General features: G+C 42.9%; 1 protein-coding gene and 1 pseudogene across 1 annotated transcript; one reads left to right on the forward strand and one right to left on the reverse strand.

The window, feature by feature from the left end:
• Window positions 1-965: 965 nt before the first annotated feature.
• Window positions 966-7,712, reverse strand: LOC117694421 (melanoma-associated antigen D1). The gene is made up of 13 exons (XM_034485323.1): window positions 7,440-7,712; window positions 6,812-6,885; window positions 5,417-6,115; window positions 4,184-4,855; window positions 4,027-4,090; window positions 3,777-3,856; window positions 3,527-3,618; window positions 3,251-3,330; window positions 3,099-3,141; window positions 2,850-2,912; window positions 2,439-2,553; window positions 1,370-1,758; window positions 966-1,170 (listed from the first exon to the last, which is right to left on the reverse strand). The coding sequence occupies exons 2-12, from the start codon at window positions 6,854-6,856 to the stop codon at window positions 1,378-1,380; spliced, it is 2,334 nt and encodes a 777-aa protein (XP_034341214.1). The 5' UTR covers window positions 6,857-6,885; window positions 7,440-7,712; the 3' UTR covers window positions 966-1,170; window positions 1,370-1,377.
• Window positions 7,713-20,175: 12,463 nt separating this feature from the next.
• On the forward strand, window positions 20,176-20,763 carry LOC117694952 (glutathione peroxidase 2 pseudogene; annotated as a pseudogene).
• Window positions 20,764-21,023: the final 260 nt, after the last annotated feature.

Consider the following 21,023-nt stretch of genomic DNA (forward strand, 5'->3'; position numbering starts at 1 on the left):
CTCTGCTATATATGTCAGGGACCTCATATCAGCTGGTGTATGCTGACTGGTTGGTGGCCCAGTGTCTGAGAGATCTCGGGGGTTCAGGTCAGTTGAGACTGCTGCAGCTTTTCCCTAAATTCAAATATAGGGGCCCCCAGATTCTGTCCATTGTTTGGGTGTAAGTATCTGTGTCTGTCTCAGTCAGCAGCTTATTGGGCCTCTCAGAGGGTAGCCATGCTAGGCTCCTGTCTGTAAGCACACCATAGCATCAGTAATAGTGTCAGGCCTTGGAGCCTCTCCTTGAGCTGGATCCAAATTTGGTTTGGTCACTGGACCTCCTTTTCCCTCAGTCTCCTCTCCATTTTTGTCCCTGCAGTTCTTTTAGACAAGTACAATTCTGGGTCAGAGTTTTGATTGAGGCCCTGTCTTTCTACTGGACGTGGGCTCTACAAGTTCCCTCTCATCACTGTTGGACGTTTCACGTAAGGTTCCGCCCTTTGAATCCTGAGAGTCTCTCACCTCCCAGGTCTCTGGTACAATGTAGAGGGTCCCTGTACCTCCTACCTCCTGAGGTTGTCTGTTTTCATTCTTTCTGCTGGCCCTCAGGGCTTTAGTCCTGTCTCCCACCCCAATATCTGATTATGTTTCCCCTTCCCCTCTCCCACCCAGGTCCCTCTTACGTGTATTTGTTTTGACCATCCACCTGCCTTCACCATTCCTTTTCTTATGCAGCATACCCATCACATTCATTCCTTGTGTGATATTTAATGAATAAACTATTACACCAGTCCTTAGATTTCATTAACAATTGTGTTCATTCACCCCTCCTTTGGTTTTCAAACCATTAGCTGGATCTACCCACATTTCCATCTTTTGAAAGCTGATCTGCCCTTCAGGTTAGAGCCAATCAATATGTTGATCTCTCTCCCTCCCCCCTCTTTTTTCTCTCCATATACAAACAAAAAGATGAAGAGCACAGTTAATTCACTTTGCAATTTCAACATTTATTTCTGATACCAAAACTTGACAACACACAAGGAAAAAAAAGTAATAGACAGAATAGCAAATAAATTTATCTTGCATGCCACTCTCAGTCAACAGGATGTGGCTCTCTAGATAGCTGTGTTTTGAAGGAATCTGAGGCTTCAGCCTCACTCAGGGAAAACTATTGCAAATGATGAGCAGTATCTGTGAATACAAGAAGAAAAAAATAATTCAATTAGCTGTATCAAGAGCATAAACACCGAAGAGTACTTCTCTGTACTTCCCTTTTCTCCACCATGGGTTTTGTTACTACTAGCTTAGGAATGTGAATACAATTCCCCCACTGACCATATATCCCCCCCCCCCCGAACTTTACCTGCTTAATCCAAAGTGATTTACTTACCTGACAATTTACTCAACCCAGAAGAAGCCAATGGCACCGAAGTTGGCGGCGAAGTTGGCGGTGGTGGCAGTACCGCTGGGGCCAATGATGGGGCCAGTAAAGGCCTGGGGAAATCTGGAGCGGGCATTCTGGTGGTATCTGGCCCAGAAGGTAAAGGGGATCCTGGACCAAGGATCTCCAAAATCTCCTTCCTCATCCCAGGTCAGCAGCTCAAACTCGATGTCATCCCAGCTCCAGGGCCCAGACACAGCCTCATCTCCAATTCCCATGCGGTTTCTTGCTTCAGCCCGGGCCTCTGCCTCAGCTGCAGCAGCATCCAGAGCATCCAAGGCTTCATCTGCAGCTTCCATGAACTGTGCAGTCCAGTCACGAGGGTCTCTCTTCTGAACCTACAATGAGAAATAAAAAACAAAACCAAACCTTTTACAGTATTCAAGATACACAATCAGTAAGAGGAATGCAAAAAAAAAAATAGTGTAGTATATACAATGGAATACTATTCAGCCTTTAAAAATGAAAATCCTACTATTTGTGACCATATGGATGAAAGCTGAAGGACATTAGAGTAAGGAAGAAAATACAAAGAGACACTGTATTTTATTGATAAGTGGACAATCTAAAACTAGACTCATAGGAGTAGATTCAAATGGTGGTTGCCAGGGGTTTAAATGGGATGAGGAATAGGGACATATTCATTAAAGTGTATGAAGTTTAGCTAGATGTAATGATTAAGCCCTGGGTACCTATTATGCAACAGAATGGATAAGTTAATGACTAGTGTACATCTGTAAATCGCTGAGCTGATTTTTTCCTTGTGTGTTCCTATGTGTGTGCACATACATGTGTAGGTATGTTCAAGGATAGAAGCTAACCTTGTGTGTTGTTCCTCAGGTACCATCCACATTATTGAGATAGTGTTTAACAGGCAGGCTCAAGCATGAGTCTGTGTGAGCCCCTGTGAGCCACTCCTCCCCAGCACTGGACTGAAAACACGGACCATCACTCCCAGCCTTTTTACACAGGTTCTGGGGATTGAACCCAATTAACCTATCATCGATTCCTCCATTACCTCTGCAATGAATCTCAGCACTTTCATCTTGCTAGTCTCATGGTAGGAGCGCAGGCCCCAGAGGAACTCGTACTCAGGAGGGTTGCTGTTGGGCACTCGTCTGTAGTCCAGGTATCTGAGAGAAAAAGAGAGTCTGTTTATGGGCAGTCTGCAAAAAAGTACATATTATGCTAAAATTGTTGCTTCAGGTTTTTTATAATCTTGGACCATCCTTTCCTGAGAATGTGTATTATGAAAATAGTGGACAGGCTTTACTTATAACTATGCTGTAGAAATATTCTAGCTCAAAGAGTATCTTCAGTAAACACTTCTGAGTAATTCTGTGAGCCTACACAGGAGCGCTCTAAGTCATGTTTAGAGAATCTTTTTGGATGCAGACCAAGCAGAGTCAGAATTACAAGGACCACTTACTTCTGCTTTACAAACTCGTAAGTAAGAAGTTTTCTCAGATCACCAAGGAGGGGATGTCTGACCCTGATAGTAAAAATAGAAAATGACAATCAGAGAATTTGCCTGGAGAAAAGAAGGAGAGAGCTTAAAGATTGTTCTCCTATCTAGCCACGTCATAATTTAGACTCCCCGAAGGCCACCAGGTTAATGCAATCCTGGTACCATCTCCTCCCGCTAAAGGGTACTTCAGATGAAAAAGCCCCATCATACCCAGGACGGAGTCCCATCTTGCGCAGTGCTTCCCAGAGGACAGCTGTAATAGGAGGCGAGAGGAGACAAGGCACGTTAAGTGAGCTTGGAAATCAGGCTGTAGCCAACACCCCTACCCCCCCCCAGTCCCTGCTCCAAGTCCAGCCACTCACCCTCACTGGCACGGTTGCCATTCATGAAGATAATGCCCAGAATCACTAAGAGGAGGCCTAGCTTCGGTGTGTCTTTGGTCCTAGAGGAGTACAAAAAGAATATAGATATATACATACCTAGAAGTAATTTGCATGAAAAACCCCTTAAGTATTCCTCAGTAGAGATCATTATGCCCCCACTCTGCCCATGACCTCCCATGTGACTGAATACTGAAACTCTTAGGGAAAAAAAGCATCACTGAGAAAACCCATATTCCACCTCCTCTCCCATCTTACGTTCCCAGTATGCCAGCCAGGGACTCAGGGGTACTGATGAGAATATACAGATGCTCTTCTTTGTCGATTTCCTTCAGCTGGATTCCAAATTTCTACAGAAGAAAACAGATTATGAAATGACGGCAGTTAGGATAACCTGCCAATAGGCAGGCAGGCACAGCCCTGTAAACCTTTTCCTAAACTTCCAGTAGTTATCTCACAAAACAGAGACTTATTGCTATCATTCTAGTTTCTCAGTCTGGCTCTTTACCTTCTCCAGGACAAAGCATGCGCGTTCAATGATTTCTGGATAAACGTCAGTGTATTCGCGGATGATATCCCTCAGCATTTCTGTGGGAGAGAAGGGAAGCACTGGATTGAGCTGCAACATCTTAGTAGCAGTGCCAGCCCTGGTGAGGGTAGCCCAGTCAGGTTCCTCAGAAGTAGAACCAAGTATGGGAGTGAGGGGACAGAATAAGCAAAAGATGTCCCTACAGGACATCAAGGACAGGAGGACCTACCTGAGCGCTTGATGGGCACCTTCGTATAGTCTTTAAGCATCAGGTACTTGACCAACTTATTTGCCTGTGGAGAAAGAATTGAAATTACGTTTGCATAAAACTTGCCTGATTAGAAATGGAAGGATGACAGTAAACTGTAGAGAGGTACAGCACTTACTCTTTCCTGAAGAAGGGCCACATCTCGGGGCTGTGGAGGACCCTGGTTCTGTGAGGCACGAGAGTTGGGGGACGATCTCAGATTAGGTGAGGGTCGTAAGTTCTGCCAGTCAGGGGGAATTGGCCAGTCAGTGGGGATCCAGTCAGGTGGAAAAGGCCAGTCAGAGGGAAAGGACCAGTCAGGAGGCATTGACCAGTCAGGGGGTAACTGCCAATCTGGAGGGCCTTGCCAATCTTGGGGGCTCTGCCAACTAGGTGGGGCTTGCCAACTGGGTGGGCTCTGCCATCCAGGTGTACTCTGCCAAGCCATGGGGTTTGGCCAGACAATTGGGCCGGGCCAGACAATGGGGTTTGGCCATATAACTGGATTCTGCCAGATCACTGGGTTAGGCCAGATCACTGGATTCTGCCATGCAACTGGGTTCTGCCAAGCTGAGGGGGTCTGCCTAGCTGGGGGACTCTGTCGTGCTGGTGGGGTCTGTCTGGTTGTCTGGTTCTGCCAGCCTGAGGGGTTCTGCCAAGCCAGTGGTGTCTGCCACAGCACGTTAGGGGGTGGTGCAGCAGGTGGGTTCTGAGTGGTCACTGGAACTGGAGCAGACCTCCAGTTCCCGGAAGCAAGTGAGGTGCGCCTTTGATCCCCACTGCTGTTTTCTTCCACATTTAAGTTATTAACCTGCATCATTAGAGAGGAGAAAATTTCAGGGTCACTATTAATCCTGTGAACTCCCAGTTGCTATCCTAGGAAGTACCTAGGAATCCTCACCTATACCTCACTAGCCATTAGTCACTTTGTTTCTCTTTGTCTTTCAGGCAGGCTTTTGTCTCCAAACCAGACAAAGAAAAGAACAGAAAGTGGGGCTGGGGGTTTCTCCTTTTCTTGTGTGTCTACTGGCACTGCTTGCTTACACCCTGAACTGATTTCTCCCCGACTGTGTTCTTCCTCGATGGTGAGGTAGATCTTCAAGATCTAATGATAATGCTGTGTGACCTTGCCTAGCTTAAGACATGGTGTTTACTGTCAAAATGTAAGATGGCCTACACATATTGCCTGTGTCCTTGTATCAACTCACCATAATCTGTGGACAACCAGGGGTCAGGAATAAATATCTACCTCAGCACTCCCTACAACTTTGCCAAAATACAGATATATACATGCCCTTTACTTTGTTTGGAGCAAAGGAAATTCAAAGAAAGGAGAGACCCCAAAGCAAAGGAAAGCTAGCAGGGATCTCACCTTGCGGGTCCTCTTGCCCCGAATTATAGTCCGAGACTCCACATTCTGAGCCTGGGAGCCATCGGCTGATGTCTGGGCTGCTGCACCGTCAGCTTCAGAGATACCTGCGCTGGTCCCTACGTCAGCCATTTTGGTCTGATTTACATTCTGGGTCTGGCCATCAGCTCCAGGGACTTTAGTGGTGTCATTCCAAGCCTTAGCTGTCTTAGGCTGGTTGTTGTTGGTCATCTCATTGGCACTGGGAGACTGAGAGAAATTGTAGGTGGCACTGGAGCCAGCCTTAGTAGTGGTATTCTGACCCTTAAAGGCCATTTCCGACTTTTTAGCTGATTTGCCTGTGGCTGCTGCCTGGGAAAAATCAGAGGCAGCATGTGGACCTTTAGAGGCGGCATTCTGTGACTTAAAGGCCATCTTAGGCTGATTCTTGGACATCTCCTTGGCATTACGTGCCTGAGAGTAATCATTTGGCCCCTTTGTGGTGGTATTGTGGGCCTTAAAGCCTGTCTTAGGCCTGGCAGCAGCTGCTGAAACCTCAGTATCAGCCTTCCCATTGGTAGTTGGGGGCTGTGAACTCTGGGGACTAGCATTTGGCCCACTGGCAGCTGCTGTGGCCTGGTTGGTGGGCGGAGCATCGGAGATCTGGATGGCTTCCATCAAGGTCTGCACAAGCAAGGCGCTGTCTTCTACAGAGGCCTCAGCCTGCAAAATACAGGAGGGGGGAAATTCTCAATCTCTGGGCCTTACGAGCCAGATCAGAAGGAGGGGCACGGCCCAACGCAGCAGGGGAGCTGTAGACAGGCGTCTCAGTTCTCAGATGTGGGGGCAGAGGCGGGTCAAAGGGAGGCGGGGCGGGAACAAAATTTAATTAAGGGTAGAGGGGGCAGGGCAAGGTGAGGGACAGAGGCAGTGGGGACTGGTGCGGAATGTGGTGCAAGCACTGAACCCCAAATGGTTTTAGAGACGGGGTTGGTTAGGCTTGCGGTGGGAAGCTCAAGACCCGAGGGGGGAGGAATTGAGGAGGATAAACGGGGAGGGTGGAGGGGGAGTCTCGCGGCGTGGAAAGAGGGAGGGTGGAGGCGAGAGGTTGGGGGATGGGGCGACAGACTGCTCTACACGCGTCAGGGTTATGGAAAAAAAATGGTTCCTTACCCAACCCGCATTCTCTGGGCAGAATGCCCTGACTAACAGGGTCTCCCCTTTCTCTAAGCAGGGACCGATGGCTGAAAAGGGCCGCCCCTCCCCCCATTCGATAAACGCTAGAAATTTGAGAGCCCGCGGAGTCTAGGCCGGAAGAAGGGCAAAATCAGATCCTGCCATTTGCGCCACCTAAGGGGCCGGGGGTGGGCGTAATCTGTCAGCAGGGAAAATGGAGGAATTGGGAGCGGGGGTTCTCACCTGGAAGCCGCGGAGGCCTGCACCACCGTCCGGTTTCTGAGCCATAGCTCTTGTCTCTCCGGCAAGAGCAGAGCCTAAGGGGGGTGTGGGAGAGGAATCAGGCGTTATACTACAGAAGGAAAATACGTAGGACCTAATTGTGTGTGCGTGTGTGGTTTGACTCTGGGGGCGGGTGAGGTGCTGGGTACGGGAGAAACAGGCCTAAACGGAGCGGGAAAAGTAAATGGTCGTCCCGATAGACAATCTAAAATTTCAGAAGCTGACAGGAAAAAGCTTCAAATCCGCGTTTTGGAATCAGATAAGAGCTCCGAATGCCTTAGTTTACGGGGTGGGGGGGTGGGGGCGGTTAGCGGGGAGAGCTTCGCGTCTGGAAAGTTGAATTAAGGTTTTGAATCTAGAGGAATCGTATAACGGACCAAGGTCGGGAAATAGGATTCAATGAAGGAATTGAATAAAGATTCAGGGAATGAACCGGGGTTCATATTAGAAAGGGTCGGGAGCGGGGTATAAATCCGGGAACAGGCAGAGGAGGGGGCTTCTGAATTCAGGGTAAAGGGATTGGGATAAAAGAACGGGAGAAAAGGCGCCACACCAGGGGGCAGACGCCCAGTCTGGGGGCGAATCTCACCTTGCCTCAGGCCCCAAGCCCAGTCCTCTCGCTGCTTCCTTCTTGACGACTCAGAGGATCGGGATTGCGCTGCTAGGCTCTCAGCACCCGCACTCTCTCCTTGTCCAGGAGAAAATGCCAGCGCGGCAGCTCGGGCGACCCCGCCTCTTCGCCTAATATACCACCCACCGCCTCAGGAAGCCCCGCGCATGCGCAACAGATCACTGTCCAAATAAGAGTCCCGCTTGCTTTCCCAACAAAAGCTTCATCCCGGAGACCTTGTCGCGCATGTGCACTTGAAGGAGATCCCGCCTCTTTGCCAACACACTATCCCACCGCCAACCAGGTTGACAGTGTACAAAGGTTCCTCCTCCCCTTCTTCTTACGCATCCACTCCTTCAACAGATGCGCAGAGCTTTTTGGTCCCACCCCCTTGCCCAACACACCAGCCCCCTACCTTTATCCGCAATGCGTCTCCACTCAGTCCCGCCCTTTTTCCCGAACTCTCTCTAGCCAGGTCCGCAACTACCTCCCACCCCCTTGCGTAGAGCCTCTTAGGTAGGCCTCTGCAGGGGGTCTCTTATTTCGAAACACGCTAGGCCTCTGCTGAGTTCACCCACTTTGCAATGCAGAAACCTTAAGGGGCAGAAAAAAAAAAAAAAAAACATTGCAGAGATACCAGAGCAAGGGTCGGCCTCGGGAATCTATACGTTTCCTCTCGCTAGACCCAGAAAATTAGCTTTTCTCTCGCCCTTTTTGCGGTTTTTGCCATAGAAACGTTTCGTGAGGGGTGGGTCCGAGAGGTGAGGGAACGGCGTAGGGCAGTGGGATCTATCCTGGAGCTTGTTTTTCTCACAGGCAGCCGTAGGAGATGGATTGGAGGTCAACATCGTCATTTAACACACCAGGTAGCTCAAGCATAAACCCGCTGTATGAACCGGGGCATTGAGCTAGTAACAAACAGAAAAGACAAAATTGGTGTACACTGGTAAGCCCAGCACTTTGGACACTGAGGAAAAGCCACGAGTTCCAGGCCAGCTGTGCAACTCTAAGACTGTATCTAAAGGACAAACGAACATCCATGTGGGGCCTGGATTTTCCTTACTGTAAAATCTGGTCTGAGAACGGAGGCACTCCTTAATCCTCTATTGGAATAACAAGCTTCCCTCTCCCCAATATTTGTCCCAAGGGAATAAGGCTTGTGTTCTAGGAGGCCTGGTATATGTAGGAACCCTTCAGGTTCACTCTGCTCCTCTTGGCAGGCAGTCTCCAGGAGTGAGACCGCAGGCTTTCTTGGTGCTGGAGCAGCCAGAGCAGTCAGTCAGGTGTGTCTGCTCTGTTATTGCGGAATGAAGCTAGGCTTGCCTTTAGAATTCCGGGATGAGTATCTGGCCTACCTGTCCCTGGCTGTGTGAACCCCTGAGATATAGTCACTTTAGTGGACTTCTCCGAGCCTGGTTTACTCACTACACAAAATAGGAATCCCAGAAAGAGGGTCGTGTCCAAGGACACACAGCCAGCTGTGCTTCCAAGATAGCCGGAGAAACCGATGCAGAAAAATGGCATCCAGAGGCGAAGTGACTCAGACCAAACACATACGTTTCCCAAATCCCAGGCAGATCTTAGCGCATTTCCCATTTATCCTGGCGTCAGCTCCTGCGAGGAGCCTGCATATGAAAGAAAGCTAATGCTAGGAAGGACTGCAGCATTTTGTCCCCAGGGGCCAACATCAATTCTGCCAGGCTGGATGACTTCCCTCATCTGTTGCATAGCAACCTCCCCTGTCAGCTGCCTGTTTTTCCTCAGCACTTCCTCTGTAAAGTGTCTGCAGTGGGACGTGATCAGACTCAGGAAAGGAGGGCTGAGGTGCCATTTTATATTTTATCTGCTTCCATGTCTGTATCTTCAGTCATGATCCAGCCCATACCTTATGGACTCGTATCGTACTGCCCACCTCCCTTCTCCAGGTGGATATCTCTTGATATTCTTAAAATCATTATTTCCAAATTTATTCTGATATATATATATATATATATATATATATATATATCCTCCTCCCCACCGTTTCCTTTAGTTTTGTTCCTTTCGTCACATGGGATTGGGAGCTTCTTTAGGGATATTGATATGGAGGGTTGCCCGATTCCCTCATTGTTGTACCTTCAGCACGAAGAACAATGCCTAGCACATTTTATATTCTCAATAAAGATTGTTTGATAAATGAATGAATCACACAATCTACCCCATTGCTAAAACAAGAAGCCTGAGAGGAAATTGGTTTTGCCCGATAAATTCACTTATTATTTTTTTGTCATCTACAGAGACACAATTCATTATGGAAACAGTTTATGTGCGTCACTGAGGATTGAAATATTTTCTAAGTACTATAGAGGTTAAGTAATCATTTTTGAATCCTCACCACCTTGAGCCAGTGGCTAAGACTTTTATGCTACATTTTCATATAGCATTTTTAAGCACAAGCACACAGTTTCTTACGTCAATAAGATAATGTGCAGGTGGAGAATATTTGAAATTACACTCTTTTGCCTAATCTTCCACAGTCTTCTTCCAGTTCTCTCGGAGGTGCATTGTTAGCATGACGTTTAAATCCCTGCTTGGTCACAGTCTTCTTTTTATCATGTGACAAAAACCAGGAGCATACGAATTTTTACCTGTTTTATCTTATCAAAAAATCTTTCTCTGCGTCATTCTTTTAAATTGTTTACCGTTCTTTTTTTTGTTTCTGTTTGTTCGTGTTGTAACAGGGATCCTGGTTAGCCGAGTTCATTATAGGGGAAAGGCAAAGGACTGACTGACTGACCAGGAAAGACAAAAGACTGGAATGCAGGAAAAGGCTTTATGGAGACAGACTTGCAGGCTCTTTCCTTAGGATCGGGAGGGGGAAACTGGGAGGTGAGAGTCTGAGGGATGGGACATAAGTCTAGATAGGCTGCTTTGTTACTGTTGTTATTGTTTTAATTAAAACCCCTGAGTCCTCGTATTTTTCGTATTTCTTATCCAGATGTTTGTCCCTGAGCAGGCCTGTCTTTCTAACTTTCCCTCAAAGTGTGTGTGGGTTTGTCTCTCTCTGTGTGTACGCCACATATGTGCTGGCTTTTGGCTTTTGGATGCCAGAAAAGAGTTGTATTCCCTGGAACTGGAGTTATAGAGGTGGTTGTGTGCCACCTGGTGTGGGTGCTGGGAACTGAACTGATATCAGCTAAAACCGCTTGGCCATCTCTAGCCTCTTTTTAAAAAAACATTTTGTGTGTGTGTGTGTGTGTGTGTGTGTGTGTGTGTGTGTGTGTGTGTCTGTGTGTGTGTGTGTGTGTGTGTGTGTAAACAGATTTCCATTTCTTTCAGTTAAATGAACAACAGTGTAATTTCTGGGACTTACAGTAAATGTGTGTTAGCTTTACAAGAAGCTACAGATATTTTCTACCGTGGCTGAGCCATTTTACGTTCCATTAACCACATATAAGTGGTTCAATTTCTACAGATCTTTGATGACATCTGTAGTCAGACTTTTTAGCAATAGTGTGTAGGAATAGCTCACCATGGTTTTAATGTGCATTTACTTGGTGGTTAACTGAATATATTTCTGTGTGATAATTTCACACCCGGGTCTCCTTTTTAGTAAAATGTCTCTGTATACTTTTTATCCATTTTCTATTTGGGTTGTTTTGTTAAATATGTTGGATCTTAAGAGCAATGGTGCACAAGCAGGAGGATCTGAGTTAAAATTCCTAACACACATGGAAAGAGCTTGATAGAGATTTGCACACCTGTTGTGGGGGTGGAGACAGGAGGATTGCTGGATCTTTCTGTCTGGCAGTGAAAGACTTTGCCTGGGAATAAAACAAGTACCTGCCATCCTCTTTGGGCTTCTGTGAGTGCATGGGTGTGTACACATGTACCACACACATTTGCCATACTTACACCCACACACATGTATGTATACAGATTAACAACAAGAAAAAGGTTAATTAATTTAAATGTTCAATATTGACTTTTTCTAGTTTATTCATGAGACTGTTGTCAGATATGTGGTTTGCATTTTTTTTCGGTTTATGGTTTATCTTATTCTCACTTAATACATTTATTTTATTTTTTATTTTTATATTTATTTATTTGTGGTGTGTGTGTCTGTGTGTGAATGCTGGAAGAGGATGTTGGATCCCTTGAAGCTGTAGTCACAGATGGCTCATATGGGTGCTGGGAACTAAACCTCATTCCTCTGGAAGAGCATCAAGCACTTGTAATTGTTGAGTAATCTCTCCCATTCCCTCTTTTTATGCTCTCTCTCTCTCTCTCTCTCTCTCTCTCTCTCTCTCTCTCTCTCTCTCTGTAGTCTTTTAAACATTTATTTATGTTATGTACATTTGGTGTTTTGCCTGCATGTATGTCTGTGTGAGCGTGTCAAATCCCCTGGAACTGGAGTTATACATAGTTGTGAGCCACCATGTGGTTGCTGGGAATTGAACTCAGGACTTCTGGAAGAGCAGCCAGTGCTCTTATCCTCTGAACCATCTTTGAGGCCCTCTTCATATTCTCCTCTCCGCTTCCCCTTCCTCCATCCATCTTTTCTTCTCCCTCTTTCTTGTTTGAGACATGGCTTTTCTGTGTAACAGAACTCTGGCTGTCCTAGACTGTCTTTGTAGACCAGGCTAGCCCTGAACCCAGAAAGATACTCCTACCTCTGCCTCCCAATGACTAGGATTAAATTCATGCACCACTATGCCTGGCTCTTTTTCTTTTAAATTTTATTTAATACTTTTATAATCCAGATTTTATTCCCCTCCCACCCTCTGACTATTTCCCATCCCATACCTCCCCAAACCCCACCCCCATCTCTAGGAGGATGTCCCCACCCCATCCTCCTACCCCCAAACCCCTCCAGACCTCTCCACTCCCTTGGGCCTCCAGTCTCTTGAGGGTTAGGTGCATCTTCTTTTTATTTTATTTTCTTTTAAAAAAGATTTATTTATTTTTATTTATATGAGTACACTGCAGCTGCCTTCAGACACACCAGAAGAGGGCATCGGATCCTGTTCCAGATGGTTGTGAGCCACCATGTGGTTGCTGGGAATTGAACTCAGGACCTCTAAAAGAGGAGTCAGTGCTCTTAACCGCTGAGCCATCTCTCCAGCCCCTTCTTTTTATTTTTATCTATCTATCTATCTATCTATCTATCTATCTATCTATCTATCTATTTATTTTTTAGTTTTTTGAGACAGAGTTTCTCTGTGTAGCCCTGGCTGTCCTGGAACTCACTCTGTAGACCAGGCTGGCCTCGAACTCAGAAATCCACCTGCCTCTTCTTTTTATTTTCTTAATAGAGTGTTTTGCCAAAAAATTTGAATCTTGTGGAAATCAAATTGTTTGATTAGGTTTTGAAAGGTTTGTAGTTTTCTGTGAATGGTAGAACATTCCAGTATTCTGGAGGATGAGATTAGAGAAGTGAAAATTCAAGGCTAGCTAGGGCTACATAGTGAAATTGTGACTTAAACCAACCAACCAACCAATGAACAAAATAAGCCAAAGATGGGTGTTTTATGTCATTTCTAAGGGCTCTTTAAAGATATTTAAGTATATGAAGACTTTCCTTTTATCTTCCATACTTCTAGTTTTAATTATAAATGTCTGCCATCTATTTAATTTTGAGGATTTTTAGAAGATTTGCTTGTTTCTTTTATGTTGCTGTGATAAGATATCCTGACAAAAAGCAATTTATGAGAGAAAGGATTTATTTTGGCTTATCATTACAGAGAGATACATGATACAATCTATCATGGTGAGAAAGACATGGCAACAGGCAGGAAAGCATAGTGGTAGGAGCAGGAAGCCAGCTGATATTACATAAGCACACAGGAAGCAGACAGGAAAAAGGAAGTAAGGCCAGGCTGCAAGCTTCCAAATATACTTCCTGTAGCAAGGTTCTACCTGCATGCAGCACCTCCAACTGGGGACCAACTGCTCTAACAGAAGCCCATGTGGGATAATTCACATTCAGACTACGACACCAAGCAAGCAACCACTGACCTCCCCCCCCCCACTCATAGTCTTTAGTTTTAAGTTTTGTTTGTACGTTTGAAATGTAAATAAATAAAATATCCAATAAAAAAGAAAAAAGAAAACATGTCCAAAAAAAGTTTTGTTTGAGATATGAAGTTTAGGTTCAGGTTTGTTTTTTTTCCTCCTCCAATTGGAGGAAAGTTAGAGTTATAAATATACAACACCACAACATGGGTTTGTTTAAAGATACTTTCTACCTATTGTACTGGTCTTGCACTTTTGTCAAAAATCAATTGGCTTTATTTATGTGAAACTATGTTTACACTGTCCACCCTATGCCATTGTTCTATGCTTGGTCACTATCAATACCATAGCACTAATCACTGTATATTAAGTAGAACATTTTTTTAAGTTTATTCTTTCCCCAAATCATCCTATTCTTTTATTGCTTTCACATATTTTGGAAAGACATTGTTAATATATAGAAACCACTTTGCTTGACTTTCGATAGGAATTTCACTCAAATTGTGTATAAACTTAGAGAAAATTAATATTTTAATTATTTAATTTTTCTAATTCATAACCTAGTATGTTACTTAATTTGTTATGTTCTCTTTTGGTTTCTATATTAAGATTTTGTGGGGTATTACTACAAAAGGACTGTACATATTGTTAATTGACACATTTATTTTACATTTTAGTTATTATAAATACTATTCTACCATTAATTTTGGTTTCCACAAGTTCATTGTGTGTATGTGTATATACACACATACACATATAATTTTTGTGGCAATGTGAATAAGAAAGCAGGCAAAATGATACCATGTTTACATTATTTATTTATTTATTTATTTTGGTTTTCTAAGACAGAGTCTCTTTTATGTAGCCCTGGCTGGCCTGTAAATTCACTCTGTAGACTAGGCTGGCCTCAGACTCACTGAGTTCTACCTGTCTCTGTCTCTGCCTCCTGAGTGCTGGGATTATTAAAGGTGTGTGCCACCACAGCCTGGTTTACAACTTACATTAATGTGCTAATCTATAATTATATCAACTGCACTTGGGCAATTACTTAAATAAATATCAATGAACATTCCACTAATAAGTAAAGGTTACCAGAAGAGAAAAGGAGAAGAAACTTCTGGATTCCTCTTCCTCAACTCCTACCAGACTTTCCCCACCTGCCCACCCACCCAAATTCACACCCTTTCTTCTTTAGAAGTCAAGCAGGCATCTAAAAAAAATAAAATAAGATAAAATAAAAAAACAAACTGGAATAGGACAAAAGAAACAAACAGGAAAAAAAGAGGCAAATAGCATAAGAAATATATACACACACATTTGTACACTCAAAAATCCCATAAAATACAAAAACATGAAATCATAATATATATGCAAAAGACTTGTAAGGTTTAAAAAAAAACCCAGATAAACATAGTCAGAAAATTTTTCAAAAATACCATTGAGTTAGTTTTGTGTTGTCTATCTACTGATGAACATTGAGCCTACCCTTAAGTGTAGTTACTATACCCAGTGAGACTTTGATGAAGAAAATGAATTTTTCCTTTATCAGTGTTTGTCAGTGGGCAATAGCTTTTGGGTTAGGATCTGGGCTTGTGTCCACTTCTCCTCAGTCATCGAATTCAATCATTACACACACATACACACATGCACAATTTTAAGTAATATGCATCATTCAAGACTTGTTTTTTTATATTATAACATTTTATTACAATTATTTTGACATAGCATTTTTTTTGGTGCCAAATTCCTTTTCTAAGCAACTTGGAAAAGTATATTTAGGGACTAAAATATTTATAATTGGGCTTGTTTATAAATTCTTTATTTTGAAAAAAAGGTAAACCATCGCAGTCTTTTCTACTATTGTTTCTCCATTGTTTTTAATGCTAGAGATAGCCTTGGCTATTCAAAAGGCAATTGAATATTCTATTTATCTGGGAAGCAATTCAGAAATGTATACTTAATGTCTAAAATTATGTATTCTTTTTCCATTATTTACCTTTGAAAACTATGCAATAAGTGAAGTAAATAATAATAATAATAATAATAATAATAATAATTTTTTAAAAGTAAAAAAAGAAAGAAAGAAAGAAAGAAGGTTGAGTGCAATGACTAAGAAAAGCCTCCACTAAGTGCTTGCTATCTGCACGCATTCCCTAGGAGAAAGAACACACAGTATAATTTATGCAACTAGAGCTTCTGCAAACGTTTTAGAGTTTGTAAAACACTGGAGAATTTCTGATAGGAAGTCTTTATATATGAAAGGCTTTTGTCAACAGTCAAAGATGAATCCTCAGAGTACTTAGAATTAAGAGAACTCCTACAAATATAGTGACTATAACTGGCTCATACCAGTTATACTTGATATCCAAAGACTTCACTCCTAAGGATTTATTGGTTCATTGTCACTGTAATAATGTGGGACACCTTCAAATTTTCTTTCAGGCTAAGAAATTTCACAGAGGGGATTTTCCAATGCAGTAGAAATTGTAGTTAGTGGCCAAGCATTTCCAACAATACAAAACTTCCTGATGCTCAGAGACACAATGAGTGTCATGGGAAAGGCTTCACAATAAACTTGGACTTTTTTTTCCTTTTCTTTTTTTTTTTTCATTTTTTAAAACTTTTTTATTGGATATTTTATTTACATTTCAGATGTAATCCCATTTTCCCATTTCCCCATCCCCCCCACCCAGGAACCCCCATCCCATCCCCCTCCTCCTGCTTCTATGAGGATATGTCCCCACCCCCACCCATGATTTCCCCCACACTGGGGCGTCCAGCCTTCACTGGACCAAGGACTTCCTCACCCACCTATGCGTGACAAGGCCATCCTCCCCTACATATACAGCTGAAATCATGGGTCCCTCCCTATGTGCTCCCAGGCTGGTGGTTTAGACCCTGGGAGCTCTGGTTGGTTGGTATTGTTGCTTTCCTCATGGGGCCACAAACCCTTGAAACTTGGACTTTTTAACCATGTGAGACTTTGTTGTAGAGACATATCCTGTCCTTTTAATGCTCGAGTAAAAGCATTCATGCCAGGATCAGAACTTACTATGCATGAGGGAATTCAGAGTGGAAATAAACTGCACAGTAATGAATACGGGAAAAGGCTTCTGGAGACATTTATCTAAATAGAACACCAGAAAGTTCATAGAAGAAAACAGATCCTTTCAATGTAATCAATATAATAATGATTTTATTTAGAGCAAATTATATTAATCATTGGATAATCTTTTGCAATGACTGCCTCAAAATCTTCAAATAGAAATCAATCCTTGCTCATCATCTGCAAATTCATAATGGAGAAAAACACTGTGTCTGTAATGAATAAGCTTTCAATTAGAGACTGAATTTTAGCCATCATCAAAGGATTCATAGAGATAAGACCCATTATGTATGTAAAATGATGAGTATAGTGTCAACAGTGATTCAGCTTTGTTTGACATCATTAAGTCCATAGTAGGGAAAAATCTTTTATATGTAGTGAGTATAAAAAGCATTTCAATCTGAAGCTTAATCTTATTCAACATCAACCAAACACAGGGACAAAAGTCATATTAATATTATGGTAGCCTTTTGAGAAAGTCAGACCTTGCTAAAAAGATAAAATCTACATAAAAAGTTAATTATAATATTTTTATTCATTTCATATACTTATATACCCACTCAAGTGCCAAGCACTGTGATATTGGTACAGAGTTTGTTCTTAGAAAAATCACATAGTATTCTACATCATTATTCATACTGCATATGAAGAAACAAACTAAAAAATTACATGAGATATAACTATTTTTCAAAGATTCTGTCACTGGAAGAACAGGATCCCAAGGTAGTTTAAATACTCTGGCTTATAGTGGCAATGTGTGTTAAAAACACAGGGTGTGCTAACCTTTGTTCATCATTCAGTAGTTCATTTCAGGAATCAGACTCATGTGCTTTCTTCCATACTTGCTTTGGAACGTTATACTGAGCATTCAAAACACAATGAGAAGTTAATGTCTTCCCTGACAACATTTCCTACTAACTCAAACTGGCTGACTCCTTTGACACAGCTTGTGTATCAAACTTTACAGCCCACTTTCATAAGAGGAGTCACATGGATTGAAGCCAGATGCTAGCACAAGACTTCGTGTATGATATTGCCTTTTCAGGTCAAGGTTTGTGATCCTTTTCCTTTTACTAGGCCTTTATTACAGCTTAGAAATATAAAGATACAAACATACTCTGATCGTATTATATGTGTTCATGGTAATCTTTTCACGTATTGGTTCATGTGCCATTTTGTCTGCTGGCCAGCTGTTAGTCCATGACTATGATTTAGCCTATCTGGTACCTTTAAATAAATGTTGTGTGAAAAGTTTATATTATAAATCACTGAAAAGGGATTAAATCAAATTGGTCTATTAAGTAGAAAAGAGTATACATGTGATTAGTCCCAATTCCTTTTAAAGTTATAACTATTTCATTTGGAAAACAAATTTATTTTATGTGTATGAATGTTTTCTTTGTGTGTATGTATGTATGTATGTATGTATGTACTATGCATGTGAACTATGTGCATGCAGTACCTGTGGAGGCTAGAAAAGAGTATTGAAACCCCTGGAACTGGAGTTACAGACAGTTTCAAACCACTATGTGGGTCTAAGAATTAAACCCAGGTTCTCTAGAAGAGCCTTAAGTGCTCTTAACTGTGGAGCTACCTCTCCAGCCCCAAGATGTAATCATTATTAACAAATTATTTGAAATTTATGGAAAAAGTTAACTTGACATTACATAAACAATGTCATCAGATAGTTTAAATTATATTTAAAATTATATTTTATTTAACCAATAAAATTAAGCCTTAATACTATTCTTGGACCCAACACTGAGTCTCCTATCCAGCATGCAACACTGGATTCTTTTCCTCTTTTCTTGGTCCTCCCGAAAACATAGCCATTTGCTATTTTGTTCAGTTCTTCAGTGACACAAATGCCTTTTGTATCCCAAACCATGATAATAGGGTTAATAAATGAAGATTTGTAGCTGTTTGTGCACTGTCTGTCCTGTTTTTTTCTTGCTTATGAGATAGTTCACTCTCCAAGGTCATTGAAAGCACCATCATCTTGGACAGCTTTTGCTAAAATGTAACATTCAGTAGCTCCCAGATACTTCTGAGGCTGTGAGAAGAATACGTGAAAGGGCCTTTTGAAAAATCCAAATGGGCATCTCTGGGACAAACTAGAAATCTAGGGCAAGGGAAATTCCCAGGAACCTATTACCATGACCCTAGCTAAGACTCCTAGCAATAGAAGATATGGAACCTGAAGCAGCCACCCCTGTTACCAGGCAAGGCTTCCAATTGAGGGACAGGAACACCAACCCAGCCACAAAACCTTCAGCTCACAATTTGTCCTGCCTACAAGATGTGTAGGGGTAAAGATGGAGCAGAACTAGAGGGAAAAGCCAACCAATGCCTGGTCCAACTTGAGAGAGTCTATCTACCCTTGCCCTTGACACTATTAATGACATTCTCCTATACTCGCAGACAGGAGCCTAACATAATTGTCATCTGAGAGGCTTCACTCAGCAGCTGATGAAAACAGATGCAGAGACCCACAGCCAAACATTAGGCAGAGCTTGGGGAATCTAGTAGAAGAGGGGGAGGAAGGATTGAAGGAGCCAGAGGGGTCAAGGACACTACAAGAAACTCCACAGAATCAACTAACCCTGAGCCCAAAGGGGCTCACAGAGACTCAATCACCAACCAAAGAGCATGCACGGAACAGACCTGGGCCCCTTATACATATGTAACAGATACACAGCTTGGTCTTCATGTGGAACCCCTAACAAAGTGGAGCAGAGGCTGTCTTTGACTCTGCTGGCTGTCTTAGGACTCCTTTGTCTTAATTGGGCTGCCTTGTCTAGGGTCAATAGGAGAAGATGCACTTAGTCTGCAACTTTATATGCCAAGGTGGGTTGATATCCATGGGAGGCCTCCCCTTCTCTGAGGAGAAAGGGAGGGGGATGGAGATAGGGGAGATGAGAGGGAGGGATAGGAGGATAGGAGGGAGGGGAAGCTTCGATCAGGATGTAAAGTAAATAAATAAATAAAATTTAAAAATGCAAGTGGAAATAGGATGTGCTTAAGTCTAACAAGAACAAGACCAAGATAATTTGTAAGCGCATGGACAAGTAACCTTGGGTTGTATTATGTCACAAATGTAATTCGAATTAAAGTCAATTTTAGTAAGTAGGTAAAATTCTTTATGTTGACTGGAGCAGAGGCTCTCCCTAAAACTGTAGCCTGACTGTGGTATTTATTCCAGCCTCGGTGAGAGAGGAAGGGCCTACCATGGCAAAGAGTCGATGTGCCAGGGTTGGGAGATAGCCAGGGGGCCCACCCTCTCAGAGTAGAAGGGGTGGGGGGGATTGATGGTCTCTGTGAGAGGTGACTGGGAGGGGGCAGCATTTGATGTAAATAAATAAATTAATTTAAAAATTGTATATGTTGTGTCTCCTCATATTAAGAGAGGAAATCAAATAAAAGAAGTCAATGTTTAGAAGAATATAAGAACACATTTTCTGTAACAAAAAGATAAAAAAGAAAATGCTTTTAGATTAAAAAGATATTTAGGTGGTACTTTTGTCCTAAAATAAAAGATTATTTTTAAAAGGGTATACAACAAAAGCAAAATAATTAAGCATGTTTCACAGAGTCTGAAATAAGAAGTAAGTCTTGATGGCGCTTTACCAAGGCTTAAATCGAAAATCTTTCTACCATCTCCGTGCCGTCAGGGTTAATGGGGTGAAGATAGATTATGACACATTTTGAGGCAGTGCAGTGCTGATTGAGAGTGTGGTATCACTCTGAGGAACAACTACCTGGGACTTCAACAGCTCAATGAGTTGTAATGTAGCTTTCCCAGGTGCCTGGTGGATCTCAACTTCCCTAGCAAGCGGTTTGGACATCAGAAGAACTGTCAGAATGAGGAGATCTTGAACAGCCTTATGTATGTCCGCCCTGGGCTTGGGTATCAGCCCACCTTCAATATTACACACAATCTTCAATCACAATCTTAAAGTGTGATGTCACTGCACAGAATGCATTCTGTCTTTGCCTATCTGGAAGACAAGCTGCTCTACCCTTATGATGACCCATTTTCTCTCATGTCTGGTCCCAAGCTCATCATGTAGAGTCACTGAGATGTAGCCTGGAACTTTGAAGTTTCTCATAGGGCCAGAAGGGGAGGCCTTCCATTGTTACAGCTGCATCTTCTAAACCATCAACATTAACCCTGACATCAAACGTCTCAAAGCTGCCTTCTAAAATGCTGACTGCTGGGGCTAGGGATTTCTCAGTGTTTCTACTCCCCAAGTAGTCTTTTTTGGGACTAAGGAGACACTGGGGGACTAAATAGTTCCCTTAATATCACTCCCTTCATTGAACACCTTGCTTTGCCTCCCTGCCTGTTTTCTTTATCTTCCTCAAGGCTTTTGGTGAGTTAACTTGGGGCTTGAAGTCTGGTAGGATCTGGGCCTTTACAGACTGATGGCACCTTCCTAAACCCTTATGGGAGATGTCTGGGC

The sequence above is a fragment of the Arvicanthis niloticus genome, chromosome X, assembly GCF_011762505.2.
Source record: "Arvicanthis niloticus isolate mArvNil1 chromosome X, mArvNil1.pat.X, whole genome shotgun sequence".
Classification (NCBI taxonomy): Eukaryota; Metazoa; Chordata; class Mammalia; order Rodentia; family Muridae; genus Arvicanthis; species Arvicanthis niloticus.